The sequence below is a fragment of the Typopeltis vanoorti genome, unplaced genomic scaffold (assembly GCF_054136105.1).
Source record: "Typopeltis vanoorti isolate ZY-2024b unplaced genomic scaffold, IOZ_Tvanoo_1.0 HiC_scaffold_24, whole genome shotgun sequence".
NCBI classification, from domain to species: domain Eukaryota; kingdom Metazoa; phylum Arthropoda; class Arachnida; order Uropygi; family Thelyphonidae; genus Typopeltis; species Typopeltis vanoorti.
Genome location: NW_028328064.1, coordinates 43,616 through 62,565, shown reverse-complemented (window position 1 = coordinate 62,565; position 18,950 = coordinate 43,616). Strand labels below are relative to the sequence as shown.

The window sequence follows — 18,950 nt, the reverse complement described above, 5'->3', positions numbered from 1 at the left end:
GGAGGCTATTGTTTTCCTCTTTTTCCAGGGTGAACTTGAATCTGAGGTGTTGGTTGTTTAAGTGTGTTAAGACAGAGAGGAGTGTATCCAGCCATGTGGCCGAATAGCAAACGCATCATCAGCATAGCGAAGCTATATGGTAGGTTTTTGTGGGGCAGAGTTTAAGGCTTTCTCTTCAAAAGTCTCCATAAAGAAGTTGGCCAAGAGTAGGGAATATGTTGAACCCATGGCTGTCCCCTCTATCTGTTTGTAGAATTTTTCCTGGCAAACGAAATAGCCTGAGTTCATTGTGAACTGAAATAGGGCTGAGATATTGAGAGGATATTGAGCTTGGATTAGTTCTAAGGTGGTATCCATTGAATACAATCCCAGCAACTCACAAATTAGAAAACTCCATAGGTTCCTTAAGAAGGTCACTTCTTGGCCTGTAGAGATTACTAAGAAACTAAAACCATATAACTCTAGACCCCCCCCCCCCCCCGCCCGTATATGTGGGCTCCCAAAAATACATAAAGAAAATGTGCCATTACATCCCATAGTGGATGGCATTGATTCCCCCACGTACAAACTAGCTAAATATTTAGCCAACGCACTCTCACACTATACTGGCAACACACCATCACACATAAAAAACTCAACCCACTTCAAAGCCAGTGTAGAAAACCTTGCACTCCAACATAATGACATAATGGTCAGTTTTGACATCTCCTTATTCACAAATGTTCCCCTCAAAGAAACCTTACAGCTAATAAAAGCTAAATTTCCTCCCGATATTTCAGCCCTATTTCAGTTCACAATGAACTCAGGCTATTTTGTTTGGCAGGAAAAATTCTACAAACAGATAGAGGGGGACAGCCATAGGTTCAACACATTCTCTACCCTTGGCCAACTTCTTTATGGAGACTTTTGAAGAGAAAGCCTCAAACTCTGCCCCACAAAAACCTACCATATGGCTTCACTACGTTGATGATGTGTTCGCTATTTAGCCACATGGCTCGGATACACTCCTCTCCTTCTTAACACACTTAAACAACCAACACCCCAGATTCAAGTTCACCCTGGAAAAAGAGGAAAACAACAGCCCCCCCCCCCCTCTTCCTAGACACACTAGTCACCCACCAACCTGATGGAACCTTGGTTTTCTCAGTTTATAGAAAAACCCACCCATACAGGCAGATACATTCACCAACATCCACCCCCTCACAACAATATGGAGTTAAGACACTATTCAACAGGGCTAAACTAATCTGTTCAAATGACAAAGCCCTAATCACTGAACTAAATCATATCCTTAACACTTTCTCAGCCAATGGCTACCCCTCCCCCACAAAAAAAATACTAAAACCAGTTATCCATAACCCACCTCCCACCCACCCCCTTCACAAAAAAGATTACTCTAAATTTATCACCATTCCCTATATCGGAGGCACCTCGGAAAAAATCAACAAAATCCTAAAAAAACATGACTTGACCTCTGTTACGGACCATATAGAAAATTGGCATCCCTTATCTGCTCCACTAAAAACCAACCACTTCCCCCTAGACCTACCTGGTGTATACCAGGTCCCTTGCAGCTGTAAATTGTCCTACTTTGGCCAAACAGGCAGGACAGCAAATATCAGAACACAAGGACTACATACGATTTCACCAGTACAGCCACTCTGGGCTTGCAGACCATGCTCTGGATACTCATCACAGAATAAGGCATATAAGCCTTTGTACAAGAATGACGGATATAGGATGATATATGATGTATTCTTATTTTTTTTATTTATAACAGCTATGCATAATAAATACAAGACAAAAACAATCAGGTCACTACTACCTGTGAAATTAAAAGCATCTCACAAGAGAGAGTCAGTGAGGTCTAGTTGATTTAATCAGAGGGACAGACTTTAATCAGATAATAGACAACTTGCTCTATATATACAAAAACATGAAAAAACATTTCAAACAATTGCTGTGTTTTAGATTACACCAAGGCAGTTAAATCCATTAAAGTTAAGGTTATGGTCACAGCAAATGAAGCTATGAGGCTAGTGTATTATGTCTTAACTGCTTGTGCTTCCAGCTGGTGTGCCTGTTTTGCAGAATGAAAAATGAGTTTCCAAGGAGATGCCAAAAGGAATAGGTATAATTTTACTCCTCATGACTTCAGCATATTTTATCTATGTGTGTGTGTGTGTGCACATGCTGAGTTTGAACTCAGGTCAAAGTTGGAAAGATCTGTTTTCAAATCATTATAAAAAAACATGTAATAACTTTCTAGAATACATGCTGAAATCTTTTCATCATGCTCGACCTAGTAATGTTTTATCAATCTAAGAGAGAATACTATAAAATAATACATTATTTACGATCTCATTTTATTAATATAAAATAACAAATTTATCCTCATTTATTTCAATAAGCATTTAAAAAATTTCGATTTACCTGACAAAACTGTCATAACAGTAAGAGCCATCATTGCTCCTAAAAATACAGTCACTCGAGAATGTCTCATAGCCAGGATAGCAGCAATAAAAAAAGTCTTGTCCCCAAGTTCTGATACAATGATAACAGAAACTGCTGCAATAAAAGCATGCACAAAACCCAAATGGCCCAGGTTCTTGAACCTCTGTAAGAAAGCACCTGGTCGTTTGAAATCTCCTGCGGCCTAAAAAAAAAAAAAATTATAATTTATGTCGCTCAACTTTTCACTATGAATTGAATCAGAAAAGTTTCTAAGTATAAAAATATTTCTAAGTATAAAAATGAATGTATATACAGGGTGTCCCATAATTCTCAGTGCAGTTTTAAACTTTAATAGGTCCAACATTATAAAAGTTACAGAATGTAAAGAGTATGTAATTAAGTTTTATCTACAATAATTTGTTTCTTATCAGTGCACAAATGACTACCATCTTGTGAGATGCATTTAACTAGGCAATTTTCAAAATTCCGGAAAACGTTTAGTAGTTGCTGAGCAGTGATGACTGCACTGATTGCTAATTTTAGTCTCAAGGTCATCGAGAGAAGCAGGTTTTGATGTGACCCCATAAGAAAAAGTCTAATGGAGTCAGCTCAGGTGACCACACAACAGCACCTCCTCTATCGATCCACCTTCTGTGAAAGTGCCATCCTGAAACTTTCGTACTTGTGTCGCAAAGCGACAGGGTGCCCAATCCTGTTGGAAAATGGTTTTATTCATAAGATTTAATCTCTTTAATTCGGGAATAAAAAAATTCCGAAGCATTGCTAAATATGATTTGCTCCGACAGTGGGTTCATCAAAAAAAGAATGGCCCGATAATGCAACACCTCCTGACCATGCACCACACATTAACTTTTGGTGAGTCTCTTTTGTGTTGCCGCATTTCCTGAGGCAACACTTCTCTGTACCCCAAATGCAGCAATTGCGACGGTTAACTTTCCCACTTATGTGGAATGTCTACTTTAACACTTCATCTGAAAAAGACAACATGTCAATAACATCTGTGTCATTTTCCATTTGTGTCTTCATCAGGTGACAGAAATCCAACCTGGCATGATAATCCTCTTCTTTTAGCATTTGAACAGTTGTAATTTTGTAATCACGTTCATGGAGTTGTCTGGTTAAAATTCTGTGCACTATGGTTTTGGGTACATTTAATTCAGCAGCAGCACATCACAATGATTTCTTGGGACTCTTATCAAATTCCCTTTCAATTTCAACCACATTCGCTTCCCTTGATGAACACCTCCCTGATCAGGGTTTGTCATGAATTGATCCAGTTTCTTTGAATCCTCCTTGTTATAACAGGCAGAGAATTTTCTTCTTACTGCTGTTATGGACTTGAGTTCAACAAGTCACAGGATGCAATTGCAATTGACTTTTTCATCAACATTTGCCATCTTCAATCATGCCAGTCTAAAAAAAAAATAATAAGAAAAGAGTAATGAAATAATAATATTCATTGCAACTCTGTAAATGTGATACTTTTGAAGCAGTTAAAGATCAAAACTACACTAAGAATTACGGGACACACACACACACACAAATATATTTGCATTTTATTAATAGATTAGTTAATAATTTTATTTAAATTAAGGGGATATTAATCCCACATTGTTTTAAAACCAAATAAGAAACTCAAAGATTGGAATCAGAGAGTTTCATGCCGAATATAGTAAACTATAAAAGTATCGGTGATTACTAGCGTGAGCTAATGCAAGTAGTCCTAATACGATCTTGGGCAACTCGTTGCAAAGGTGGGTAAAGTTCTGATCACTATTCTTGGTATTTTCCATAATGTAAAAACACATTTCCTAGGAAATGTATGCTGTTATTATATTATGGTGGGAGGTCACTACCCAGACCGGTTTCAGCCTTTTTTGAGGCGTCATCAGTGAGTAGCTAGACCAAATAGATAGCAAAGGGTATAACAAAACGAACTTATATACTCTGCTATACGAGGTGTCAAACAGGTGCAACCATTAAGTTACTTAAATATAAATTATTTAAGTAACTTAATGGTTTATAAATAAATAATTTATTTATTAATTTATAAATAATTTAATAAATTATTTATAAATATAAATTAATAATTTTAGTTAAAAAAGTAATGTGCATAAATAACACGAAAATTTACTGAACAGTATTCTGCTTTATGTGTTCAGTATTTTCCAATATTCAGCTTTAAAAAAACTTAAAGCATCAAGTGCAAGCTGAAGCTAGGATTAGTGATTGTTATAAGAAGAGATGAAAGACTAGATTTGGCATAGAGGTTAGTATTTGGAGACCGATAAACAGTGATGGCTCCTGCAGAGCTCAGTCAGTAATGCCTTTTCCTTAAAAAATTTTTAAGGAAAAAGCATTACTGACTGGATTGTTCAAAATCCCATCAAGGGTTTTTCAACTAAAAGTAAGTACGTTGAAAAGTCCTTATAAAGGTCTACATAGTCTGTCAAGTATGTATGCTCTGCAGGATCAAAAATATGTTTCTAGATAAGTGTCAACTTTGCATGAGAGGATTAACCACCTATCAGAAATAATTTGGCTTATATGAAACTCAGATGCTTGTCCACAATAAGATATATAACATCCTGTGTTCAGTATTCTTGTGTGCTTTTTACACTAAGTTAATGGATGTGTAGCAAAACCTAACTTTTTTTTGGTGAAAATTCAATGATATTTGGTTTCTGAATTTTGCATCTGCTGCAACTGGAATAATAGTTTGACCTATTCTTAGTGCTAAGTCAGCATGTTGCATACTGTTGCAAAACAGTATGCAACAGCCATGAATACTGTTTTGTGATGAAAACTTCAATCTATTAGCCAGAGCTTATGAGGTGAGATGACTAAGGTTGTATGAATAACAACAGACACTAATTATAAAAGTAGAGGGATAATGAAGTCGTATGGTAACCGTTAACTTTAACCAAGAAAAACATGACTTCCTTTGAAAAGGAAGGCAGGATACTCTCTGTAAAGAGCAGGTCCTATTCAGATCGGATAAATGGTTTCTGATTGAAAATGGAAGGTATCCTCTGAAACTAAACTTATTATAGCAAACCCCCATGAATTCAACAGGCTCATTGTGGAAGGTTATACTCAGCAAGCAACATGTCTATCATTGTATTGTATTCAGTCTGATCTCTCTCTCTATCTCATTGCTGAGGAAGCCTCTCCTCCCCCCCCCTCTTCCTCCTCCAATGGGGAGAAGGTTGGGTCTACTTCTCTCACAGTGACCCAGTCCATCTTGAGATGAGTCATAGCATATCCTCTGACATTCACTATGTATATATAATTGTCTGTATTAATCTAGAAAAATCATCACGCTAACATAAACATACCAATTTTTTTCCACCTAACAACTAAACTCCACAATTTATATTCTCTCAGCCACTGCCCACAACCAACATTCCACAGTCATGATATTGCCTTATTTATTCTTCTCCTGGACCTTCTTTATAGTTTTCACATCATAATCAAAACTAGATTATTGTTGGTTTAATGTTTATTTGTGCAGAAGCACTGATGACGTATGCACATCTGTAATTAATCCAAGTTAATTACAGATTTTATTCAACAGTTTGTTGTTGGTCTCTCTCTATCCAACGATGTTTTCTACTGGGATATATTTTCCCCCCCCTCATATGATCTGCCATCTGCACGGTTAACCGAGTAGTTATGCACTTTGCAACCATATCCCTGGGAAAGGAGTGTCCTGCGTTCGATTCCCATCGCTGACGTGAGGAGCTTAGGATCTTTCTGCAGGGTTTTCTTCCCAGTTTATCTGCGGTTTTTCCTCCTGCAAACAGGCAAACCAGTCCCATGAACACATGCTTCTACAGATATAGGATACCTCCAGGAATAAGGAGTAACCAACCTATTCCGAATGCCTATATGGTAAAATGTGTAGGTCTATGCATGAGCATAAATCAGGATATGATCTGCCAGTGGTCAGTATAGGGACAGGCATATGATGGCATAGTAAAATATGAGGTAGCCTAGCTGTGGTATCTGATTTCCCTTAATTTCAACATGGTATGGATTCAAACAGGCAAACATCCAAGCAAAGACTCTAGATCTGATGTAATACATTGGATATGAATATGTAATATGTTAAATATAGATCAGGGTAAAGGAGTAAGTATAGTATTCAACAGTAAACATGAGGATAATCTTCTTGAATGGCAGGCAATATCAAGTAGAGTGACGTGGACAAATAGAATGGGGAACTGGATAATGAGATTTATTTGTACCTATGCCAAAGATGGTTCTTCTAAGTAAGAGGTAGAGGAATTCTTTGAGGCATTAAAAAAGGAAACTGTTGCAAAACAAAAGGAAAACTTGATCCATGTTGGAGATCTGAACAACAGATGAGGAAATGATTACCAGACATACAGAAAGATTTTGAGAAAATTTGGAGAAAAGAGCAAAGTACCTGCTGGATTTCTGTTCAGGACATGACTAGTTATTATCAATACCACGTTCCATCATAATTGTTTAGGACACAAGAGAATAAATACAGAAGATTTGAAATAGAAAGATCGTTTGGAGTTTTGATCAGGAGAAAACTGAATATCATACTGAAAAAGTGTAAGGAAATTTTAAAACGAATCAAAGCTGAGCAACTTTCAGAAGTCTCAAATACAAGTAGACTCAAATACAATAATACTCAAGAAAAATGAAAAGTTCAAAAACAAGAATCAAACCTTGGAGATTCAGTGGCAGACTCTAAAGAAAATATTAATTGATATAGCCAGAAGCATATGGTGAGGATGTCAGCAAGGATAAAAAAATCAGAACTACATGGTGCACTCAGGAATTTAAAGAGGCAGCAAAGGAAAGAAGAAAGTAAATCAAAAGTTCCTAGTAAGCAAGTCCACTTGTGATATGAGAGAATACAGTAAAATGTAAGAAAGTGAGAATGGCTCGGACACAATGGACAACATTAAAGTAAGATTAACAAAATAATGAGATTTCTACAAATGTTCTTTGTCATATTTTCTCCTGATCAACATTGATTTCTCAGAATTCTGAGACTCAAAAGCCAAAAACTCAAAACTCAAACACATTCTAGGATTTTGATAACAATAACCGGAACTTGTGATAATAAGTTCCGGTTATAATAGGCGGATTATTTTTAATTCAATTTGAATGGTGAGTTTCGGGACTGAATGATTTTGATAATAATAGCCGATCGCTCCCCTCTCACTTCAACAGTCTTCACCTAGATGTTGGAAATTTTTCCACTTAGTTATACTATAAATTAAAGATGCCAAGAAATTATATTCTTGGTTTAATCCTTTAAGTGTAAGCAAACAATGCACCTGAAATAATGTCAGGACTGGGCAACATGTCTACAGAGAGGCTAATCACATCACTTGCCTTAGTATCCCATAATGCAAGAAACTTGTGCAATCCCTCAGATTACCCAACAGGGAGTGACCCGAAGGATCATTTAACTCAGCATACTGCTGAGTACTTCCACAATGCCACCGAGAAGAACTCTCAGCAGTAGCTCTGCCCAAAGGCAGGCTCACCCCACTACTGAGCAGAACCACTCATATCTCTGGGAAAGCAACCACTTCAGCACAAAAGTGTGACCCAGACCCCCCCCCCCCCCAGAGTCTCATCAGTGGGAGTCAGACCCAGAAGTGATACCAAGGTTGAAGTAAGGCAGAGGTCATATTTCCATATACAAGTAGCCAAAAGGCATCACACCTTATTACTAAAATACTCTGGATTAGAAATAGATGGAAGTTTTTCCACTTGGTTATACTATAAATTAAAGATGTCAAGAAATTATATTTTTGGTTTAATCCTTTATCCAAGTGCAAGCAAACTTGTGTAGAGGCTAATGACTTCACATTCACGTATGGAAATATGACCTCTGCATTACTTCGACCTTGGTATCACTTCTGGGTCTAGCTCCTACTGATGAGATAAAGGTTGAAAGCGGTTGGGTAATGACTCTTCCCATAATGCATAGCATTATACATGTCTGTAAGGATAGGTGAAGACTATAAATTAAAGATGCCAAGAAATTATATTCTTGGTTTAATATTTTATCCAAGTGTAAGCAAAGTTTGCATCTGAAGTAACTTAAGGACTGGGCAATTCGTATATATGAGTTGCAAGGTCAGCCTGTTTAATTCTCTACAGAATCAAAGTTCCTATTTATCGTAATGTTTTGCCTTGCATTCTGTATCTTCACCATGAATAATCATAATTCATGTATTAAGACATAGGTACTGAGAGAAACTCATGTTAAAGACTAAATGGAGTAAAACAGTACTGAGAAAGGATTAAATCTTATTTTATTCTTCCAACATTTCATCTCAGTCACTGAGACATCGTTGGGGAGTACAATGAGACTTGTAACACACACACACACACCCCGATGTGCAGAAACAAAGAGATTACGGTTCCCTTGAATAAGGCCTTGATCATGCCACATATAGCATACTGTGTGCAGATTTGTTTTCAAGGAGGGGGGGGATGAGATATATAAGAGAGGGTCCAGAGAAGGTTCACTAAATCTGTTTCAGACCTGGAGAGATTGAGGGAAAGCAACTTGCAGGGCATTGTGAACAGAAGGAGAAGAAATATGATTGAGGTGCACAAGTCAGTGAGGCGTCGTTATCAGATTAATATGGAGGCGATTTTTCATAAAGTTGAGTAGACAAGGGTAGAACAAGAGGCCATCCCAAACTGTATAAGAAGGGTGTGAGGAGCAAGTTCCTTGCATGCCAAGTGAATGTATTATCTGAAATCATGGTGAGTGCTTAAACCCATTCAGTTTCTGCACTCACCAGTTTGATGAACTTTTTATGCATGGGATGTAGATCCCCTGCAATGAGTCTTGACTCCAGAGGTCTGATGTTAATAACACTACACAAACATCACAAACCTATAAACATAAGAGTGGCATGTATGGGCAAGTAGTTAAGGAGAAAGAAGGAATCTATTAATAAGTTTCTTGAAAAGCCGAGGTTGTATTCATTGGGAAAAACTGTTCCAAAAACAGAGATAAATGGAATGAACGAAGGAAGATGAGAAGTTGGTTAAACAGGTTTGGGATTGAAAACTGTATGGATATTGAGCAGTGGCTCCTTGTGTTCTTATATGAATAGAGAAGGGCAGAGGAATAGTAGTAGCTAGTTTGGTGGAGCAATACCTGTGAAAGTAAGTAAAAAAAAAGGGCATAATGTGGAAACAGAGAAGCTATGAGAAACTGACTGGAGGGAGTGTAAGAGAGAGGGGATTGTTGGCAGGTTGCTCTCTTCTGTATACAATCAAGAATTCTTAGCTTTTTTGAGGCACCACTAGAACAATATTCTAAAATCAACCAGATTTGGAATTCATGGTGTTAGGAGTTGAGTAGGAGAAATAGTCTTTTGAATTAATGAGTTTTTTGGAGGTTGAAAAGGCTATGGATGCAATATGTTTCTGCAGGGTAAACTAGATGCAAAAGTCACCTATAAAGATCTTGAGTGAAAATAAGAAGTAGGATCTTTCTATTAGGTATTATACAGGAGTGTGTTTGAAAGCATTGGAATTCACTAGGTTATCTTCACCACACTTGACAATGATGAGGAGATCAATGTTTCAGACATTGGTTATAGAAGCTTGATTCATTTGAGTACTATAGGTTTATTAAATTAAAAAGAAAAATGGAGAGAACTGTTATTGAAAAACCACAGATAGGATTTGGTGTGAAAGAAAGAAAGAAGACCACTGAGTACAGAGCCCTGGCTACACCAGCATTGATTAAGAAATGAGAGGAAAGCATCCACCATGACACACAATAAATGACCAGAGAGGAAAACAGCATTCCAATCACAAAGGACAGAAGGGAATCCATAACAGAATAGCTTGGTAAGAAAACCTTGATGACAACCACACTAAATGCCCTGGAAATATCAAGAATGAACACTAGTTTCTCTAAATCTTTCCATGGCCTGTGTCCAAAGGTGGGTAAGGTTAGCAAGGAGATCTACTAAAGAACAAGAATATGGCATACTTGCAATCTGTCCTCATAATCTAAATCCCATAATCCAGATACAATCTTTGTAACTTTTCTTTGCACCATGCTAGATAAAGGATTCCTTCATTTTTGAGCAATGTCAAATGAGCATGACAGCTTATATAGGCAATATAGAATGGATGTTAATTCTGGAGCACAAGTTAGCATCTCTACAGTTTTTAGCACAACTGTAGAGATGCTATCTGGACCATAAGAATTAGCATCAACACTATTTACTAATTTCCTTGTGTCCTTTAGACAAAAGATCAGAGTAGACATGATGTGGGTAGTTGAAGGAACAGTGAGAGGAGATTTACATTAGTCATCTAAATATGAACTAGAAGAAAAGACTGCTTTATCTTTAGATGTTACATCATGAAACTTATGGAAACAACTACCATGTTAGAGTAAAACTTTAGCTTAATATAAACCAAAATAAACACTTGACATTTCGACCTTCACATTAAGATCATCTGGAGTATACACACATATATACAAAGAAACAAGCTGCACTATAATCTACATGATATGCTAAAGTTACTGATCAACTGCTACAACTATTGGCCTGACTTCTCCTGTAAAAAAAAAAAAAACCTTATTACATCAAAGCTAGAGTCCAGTTATTATTATCTATTAGGTTACAAAATTAAATTAAGCTGAAGAGCAACATGCTTACAAAAAGAAAAATTAAATTAATAAATAAAATAAAAATCACCTATATTCTATTTTATTTATTATTATTATTATTTTATTTTTATTTTTTGTAAAGATGTTGCTCTCCAGCTTAATTTAATTTTGTAACCTAATATTTAATAACAACAGGACTCTAGCTTTGATGTAGTAAAGTTTTTTTTTTTTTTTTTTTTTTTTTTTTTTTTTTTTTTTTTTTTACACCAGAGGTCAGGCCAATAGTTGTAACGGTTGATCAGTAACTTTAGCATACCATGTAGATTGTAGTGCAGCTTGTTTCTTTGTATATATGTATACTTCAGATGATGACCTTAAATGAAAAGGTCGAGTGTTTATTTTGGTTTATATTAAACTAAAGCTTTACTCTAATACGGCAGTTGTTTCCATAAGTTCCATGATGTATTGTGATCACCGTGTAAGCATGAAGGAAAGGACTTTAGATGTTACCATTGCACCATAAGGGTTACAAGAGATGAAAACAGAATAGAGTAGAAGTTTTGAGTTTTAACTGCCATTTGAGTAGCAGGCAAACTTAGTGCATATAGTCTTTTGGACTGCTTTGTCACATCTGTTGGAGAACAAGGATTTGAATAGGGAGCACAGGTTTTGAGTGGAATGGTAATAAAGGCACTGAATTCCAACAAGAATAATTTCATTTATTTGATCAGAGCAAGTGTTTGGATCAGGAGCATAGAAAAATAACCAAACCATGGAAAAGAGGTATAGAAATACTAAAGTTAGCATTGTACTGTTATAGTGGCCTAAGACACAAAGCTAAGAATTGCTAGGAAAGGGACAATTTGTAGAAAAAGAAACAGACGATGTTATGGTCAGATTTGTAAGGAGAGTAGGTTAAGAAAATGACAAGGGTGTTGGGAGAGTGGCAAGGATTATCCAGCCTTCGGGTTGGTGAATAATTTTGCTGGATCATTGCCGTTAGCAAATGATTCTGCAACTCCTCAAATTTGGTCTGTAAAGTCAGAGAAAGGAACCATGTGAATTATTGATGGAATCTCCAAGGATGATTATCTCAATATTTGAGTAATTAAACTGCATGTGATCAACTTTCTTAGATAAATAATCAAAACAGTCAGTATAGTAATTAAAAGAACAGCAAATCAATAAAGTAAGGCAAGGAGATCTTGAGCACAATCCTGATGACCTTTGGCCTGAGATATCAGATCTGACAAAATCATGTGTTTTCTGCACTTCTTACATGAGACAGCATGAATGTTATAATGCAGAAAGTTAAATTAAGCAAGAGTTGGAGGATGCCAAGTGAGTTTTCACTGATGAATAACAGATAGTTTTTTTTTTTTTTTTAAAAATGGAATTTTGTTTTGTTAGATTTCATGGGATATATTTTGGGGAAATTTTTTTTTTTTGTTGGCCTTTGTGGGATATTCTATTTTAATCACAGTCATACTGTTATGTATTATGAAAACTTATGATTGAATATTGGAAAAATCTATAGAGCAGGGGAATTACAGGAGTGAAACACTTAAGCACAACTCTCACAAAGGATGCCTAGACTCCAATCAAAAAGTGGCCTTCTGAAAGCTGCCATTATCTGACATCGTCCAGACACAGCATGACAGAATAAGTAGCAGGATTATTTGCCAGCTAATTAGGAAGCCTTTTAACACATTAATAACATGCTTGGCCTGGTCCTACATACTATCTAGTGACCAGAAACTATTTTATTACTGTATACTTTTGAATGGAGGGGATGCTAACTTTCTAATTATATATATATAACACACACACACACACAATGTGTGTGTGTGTGAGAGAGAGAGATCACACATATGCATGAATGATATATTTGGGATTTTGCTAAATAATAAGCTGTTATATTTGGGCAACAATAGTCACTGGAGAAAGGAAGGAATAGCTATGGTATTCAACACCAAACCCAAAAGTAAGCTTCTTGAATGGCAAGCATTCCCAAATGGGAAATAAAACAATGTAATTTATTTATGCACATGATTCCACAGAAGATGCTATTAAAGAAGAATTGGAGGAATTTTTCAAGCCATTAGAGAAGGCAGCAGAAGACTTATAAAGCAACAACAAAAAGCTACAGATATGAACAGTAGAGTAGGAAATGAATACATATAGAAATGGTTTGGAAAAATTTTGAGAAAAGAGTTAAGCTAATATACATGTCCAAGTTTCTAGAATATGAAACTATGAGACACTGGAATGTAAACACATAATTTACTAGCTTAAATTAATTATTTACAGCCAATATTTTGCTACATTAAGCAAGCATTATCAGAGGCAATTTAACTACACAATCAGGAAGACAAACTAAAATGACCTGGATAACAAGTACAATGACGTGTGTGTGTGTGTGTGTGTGGAGAGCAACAGTGTAGCTCATCATGGCAATTCCTGTTGTAATGCTGATAGAGTAGATAGGACCATGTGCCAGAATCTGTTTAAAATCATACAGTCCATTCTGTTGCAGTTAACCCGGTTAACTGCAACACTCTTACTAGAGTGTTTAATTCCAACTATGAAATTCGGAGGTGACGGTGTGGGCCTGTTTTTCCTAATTTGGTTTCGGATCTCTCTCTGTTTGTTGTGCCACGAACACTGAACTCCAAGTGGTATCTGGACAATGCAATGCTTCCCACGGAACTGACCATTGTCTCTTTCAGCAAGACAATGCACTGTGTCATAAAGTTGCTGCTGTAGCTGCTGCATGGTTTATGGACATGAACTTTACCATAATTGACTGGCCTCCAGTGAGCCCTGATCACAACCCTATTCAACATCTGTGAGATGAACTGGAGTGTTAAGTGAGGTCAAGGGGACATCTGTCCCACAACAGTCCAAGACCTTATTATATGCATACAGGAAGAATAGTCCAAAATTCCGACTGATTGCTATCATATGCTTGTGGAAAGTATACCCCGCAGGATTGCTGCAGTCGTCCCAGTGAAAGGAGGTCCTACATCTTATTAAGGTGGGCACCATGACTGTTTATTCCTCACACTATGGTGTCTATTGACTTCTTTACAGTGTATATATTTGGAAGTTGCAACAAGTAGTAAGAGGAAAGAAGAAGGTTTTTTGTATGGAGAGTGGTAGAAGCAAGGAATGCAGTGCCTGAAAGGATGATACATACGTATGCAAACAGTGAATGAGTTTAAGAAATCAGTACAATAGACTGTATTGTCGAAGGTGAACCCTCTATTGATAATTGACAACTTCATGGAGTCCAAATATTCATCATGAGCGGTCCTTGTCTTGTCAGACGTCATCTCCTTCCAGGAGGTTGACTACCATGAGCTTCCGCTATGTATGGTTTTGTGTTTCTCTTTTGCATTCTTCATAGGAGACAAAAAGGTCCAGTCCTTAATATTTCTCATTCAATCTGTTCTTTGTCTTCCTCTTTTCCTTATATCATTCCTTCTAGAGGTGTTTTTTGTAGGGATTCATGCCTTAGTACGTCCAAGGTTTTTTCAACAGATTCCTATCTTCTCCAGTCATCTTTTCTTCTTATGGTGCTATCTTCTATCGAAGGTCAGCGACCATCTTGGTGAACAAACTGCGTTCTTGCGTTAATCGGAGCAGTTGTGCTGCTCTTTCCTGTCCACGTCTTGATGTTATCAAACCATGATATTCTTTTTCTTCCTCTAGTTCCTTTGCCATCAATTCTTCCTACCAAAATAGTTTGTAGAAGTTGGTATTTGCTGTTTCTCATGATGTGGCCAATGTATGATGTTTTTCGTTTCTTGATTATTTCTACAAGATCTTTAGCTTTGCCAATGAATTTTAAGACATCTTCATTGGTAATTTTTTCTGTCCATGATATCTTTAGCATTCTTCCGTTTGCCACATCTCAAAAGGCATCAATTTTCTTGATGGTTGTTGCCTTCAATGTCCATGTTTTAACTCCATAGAGCAGAATAGACCACACATAGCATTTCAGCATTCGGCATCTGACTTCCATGTTCAGGTCTTTATTGCAGAATAATGTTCTCATTTTCATGAAGGACTGCCGTGCAACTTCAATCATTGTCTTTATATCTATTTCAGGATCCCACCTTTCATTAAGCCAGCAACCAAGATATTTATATCTTGACACCTGATCGATATTTTTCCCATTGAGTGTCAGTTTCATTGATGAGGTTGGATGTTTGCTGATGATCATGTATTTTGTCTTGTTGATGTTTATATTTATTCCCATTCTTTGGCTTTCTATGTATACTCTGTCAATGAGTTTTTGGAGATCCATAATGTTATCTGTAATTAGCACGGTGTCATCTGCATATCATAAATTGTTAACAATCTTTCCATTTATTGCGATTCCTTCTGGACATTCTTCCAATGCCTTTTTAAAGATTACCTCTACGTATATGTTGAGCAAGAGTGGTCAGAACACGCATCCTTGTCTCACTCCTCTTTTATTGTTAATATCACTGGTGGTAATGTTCTCTAATTTAATGGTAGCTGACTGATTCCAATACAGTTTTCTTATTAGTCTTATGTCTTGTTCATCTAGCCCAATTTATTGAAGGACTTCTATTAAGTTAGTGTGTCTGACTTTGTCAAATGCTTTTTCAAAATCTATGAAACACATAAAGACAGATTTCTGTTTTTCTATGCATTTTTGTATCAATATTTGGGCACAGAAAAGGGCCTCTCTAGTACCAAAACCATTCCGAAAGCCGAATTGCGTTTCACTTAGAGTTTCTTCACTTTTTCTATAAATACAATTCTGAATTACTTTCAAAAATATTTTTAATGTTCCGCTCATTAGACTAATAAGTCGGAAGTGTCGCCACAGGAATTCGCTTTGGGTTTCTTTGGGATGATGATAAATGTAGATTTGAGTCAGTCTGATAGAAATTCATCACTTTCATATATTTTATTAAATAGTTTTTCAAGAAACTTGATGTTATCTTTGTTCTATTAATATCAAAAATTCTATTTTGCACGCCATCTGGTCTACTGGCTTTTCCTATTTTACTTGATCTTATAGCATTCTCTATTTCACATTTCATAATTGCTGGTCCTTGAATGTTATCTGTTATATTTATAGGCTTCTGTCTAGTATCATTGAAAAGTTCTGTTAGATATTTTATCCAAATCTGTGCTTTATTCTCTTCTTCTAGAACTATTTTTCCACTTTCGTCTCTTAGAGACACTGTTTGCTTTATTCTGAATTTTCCGGAAATTTCGTTCATTTTCTTATACAGATTAAAATTATCATGTTTCTTCTGATGCAGTTCAATCTCAGAACATAAATTCTTCATCCAATTTTCCTTGACTTCTTTTATTTTTTTCTTGATGATGTTATGTGTGGGGTGCTTAAGGATCAAAGCTGTATAACTGATAGGAGACTTCCACACAGCCTTTAAAGGAATGTGGAGAACCGACCAGGGCTTCTGACCTAATGTCCAATCCTCACCTTCTCGTGGTGCACCCTGTTGGGTATCTACCTGGATACTGAACGAATAAGTATGGGCTGGCAATTTGGGATTCAGCCGAACAAATTGTATTCTTATTGGCTTAAACCAATATACAAAATTATGGTACAACAAGACAAAATTTCATGCAGGCTGGGGCATCGCCCAGTTAAACAAGGCCCCCGTTGTTTTTGCCAAGGAACCAGGGCGAACAGCGACAAGTCAGCTAATAGAACAAATCTGAAAGCACATCCCAACTCAACATCACCAGAGTTAAAGAACAGTACTATCAACATAAGAAGCCTAAATAGCAAAGAAATAAAGCTAGCTGAGGAATTAGATAAGTACCAGATCGACATAATACGGGTGACTGAAACAAAAAAAGACAAAAACTGGTGAGATCTTTCTGAGCAATAAATACAAAATGTTATATTGAGGCAATGACAATCAAGGAAAAGAAGGAGTAGCCATAATATTCAACACAAAATACGAGGCTAATCTTCTTAAATGGCAGGCAGTCTCAAGTAGGGTGATGTGGACAGATATCAGAATGGGGAACCGGACAATGAGACTTATTTGTGCCTATGGTCCAACAGAAGATTCTACTAAGGTAAAAGTGGGGGAATTTTTTGATGCTTTAGAAAAAGCAACTGACACAATGAAAAAGGAAAAGTTTGTCCTTGTTGGGGATCTAAATAGCAGAGTAGGAAATGATTGTGAGACATACAAAAATATTTTGGGAAAATTTGGAGAAAAGAGCAAAGCTAATAATAATGGCAAATACCTGTTGGATTTCTGCTTAGGACATGGACTGGTTATTACTAACACCATGTTCCAACATAAAAATTTGCACAAATTCACATGGAGAGAAGAAGCAAGGCATAAGAAAAGTCTCATTGACTATGTTATTGTTGATAGTGATGTTTTCTCACTGGTGCAGGACACCAGAGTGTACAGAGGATTTGAAATTGGAAGTGATCACTATTTAGTCTCGAGTAGGATATTGAAAAGAATAACATATAAGAAAGTTTTAAAGCGACTAAAAGTTGAGCAGCTAGCAGATGTGAACTGTACACTAAAATACACAGAGATCATTGAAGAAAAAATGAAAAAGTCTGAGAACAGAAACCAAACCTTGGAGATTCAGTGGCAAGCCTTGAAGAAAACCCTGATTGATTCAGCCAGAGATGCATGCGGTCCAGTAGTCTGCAAGGATAGAAAAATCAGAATTACAAGATGTATGCAGGAAGTTAAAGAGGCAGTGAAGGAAAAGAAGAAAGCATATCAAAAGTTCAAGGAATATAAGTCAGCTTTTGCTCTTAGAGAATACAGAGACAAATGTAAGAAAGTGAAACACTGTGTAAAACTAGCTAAACAAAACTCATGAAGGACTTTGGCAAGTACATAGAAAATAAATATCAAGAAGGTGGTAAGCTATTCTGGAGGTTGTTGAAGAAGCTTAGACATGAAGGAAAGAGTGTGTAAAAGGAGTTAGAGATGATAAAGGTGACATGAAAATGGGAGAAAAAGATTTGGGAATATAACAAAGTATGGAGTAATTACTTCGAAAAATTGCTAAATGAAACAAGTAGTGATAGCATAGTGGTAAAAAACACTCAACAGGCATACAGTCAGGAATACATATCCATACTTGAAGTAGAAAAAGCCATCAAAGGCTTGAAATGTGGAAAGGCAGCAGGAGTAGATGATAATCGACCAGAAATGTTGAAGTATGGTGGTATAAAAGTCTTACAGTGGCTGCACTGTGTAGTTAAGAAAGCCTGGACAGAGGGATGAATTCCCGATGATTGGAGTAGAGCTCTAATTGTACCAATATATAAAAAGGGAAATAAAACTGAATGTGAGAATTATAGAGGTATTTCCCTACTGAGTGTTCCTGGCAAGATCTATGCTAGTTACTTGAGAAACGGTTGAGAAGAATTGTGGAAGAAAAGCTTGGTGAAGAACAGGCTGGATTCAGGACAAATAGAGGCTGTCAGGATCAGATCTTCACTTTATGACAAATAGTTGAGTAATCATGGGAATATAACAAAGATCTGTATTTAAGTTTTGTAGATCTGGAAAAGGCATATGACAAGGTGCCAAGAGAGAAGCTATTCAATATGCTTCAGTTATATGGTATCAGTGGGGCATTATATCAAGCAATACTTCGTCTTTATTTGAATTGTAAATCAGCAGTTAGAATTGAAGGAAGTACAGGAAGATTGTTTAATGTTAAATCTGGTGTGAGACAAGGATGTACATTATCCCCTCTGTTATTCATTATCTATATGGATCACATTATGAAGGAAAGTGGTATTAAACATGATATGAACATTGGA

At 36.5% G+C, this 18,950-nt stretch overlaps 1 protein-coding gene across 1 annotated transcript in view; it reads right to left on the bottom strand.

The window, feature by feature from the left end:
* The window catches only part of LOC150092161 (putative divalent cation/proton antiporter TMEM165), a 169,214-nt gene that overhangs the window by 107,881 nt on the left and 42,383 nt on the right, over window positions 1-18,950 (bottom strand). Inside the window, exon 2 of the mRNA XM_090415230.1 lies at window positions 2,434-2,656. Coding sequence (XP_090271356.1) covers window positions 2,434-2,656 — 223 coding nt within the window. The remainder of the gene's footprint in view (window positions 1-2,433; window positions 2,657-18,950) is intronic.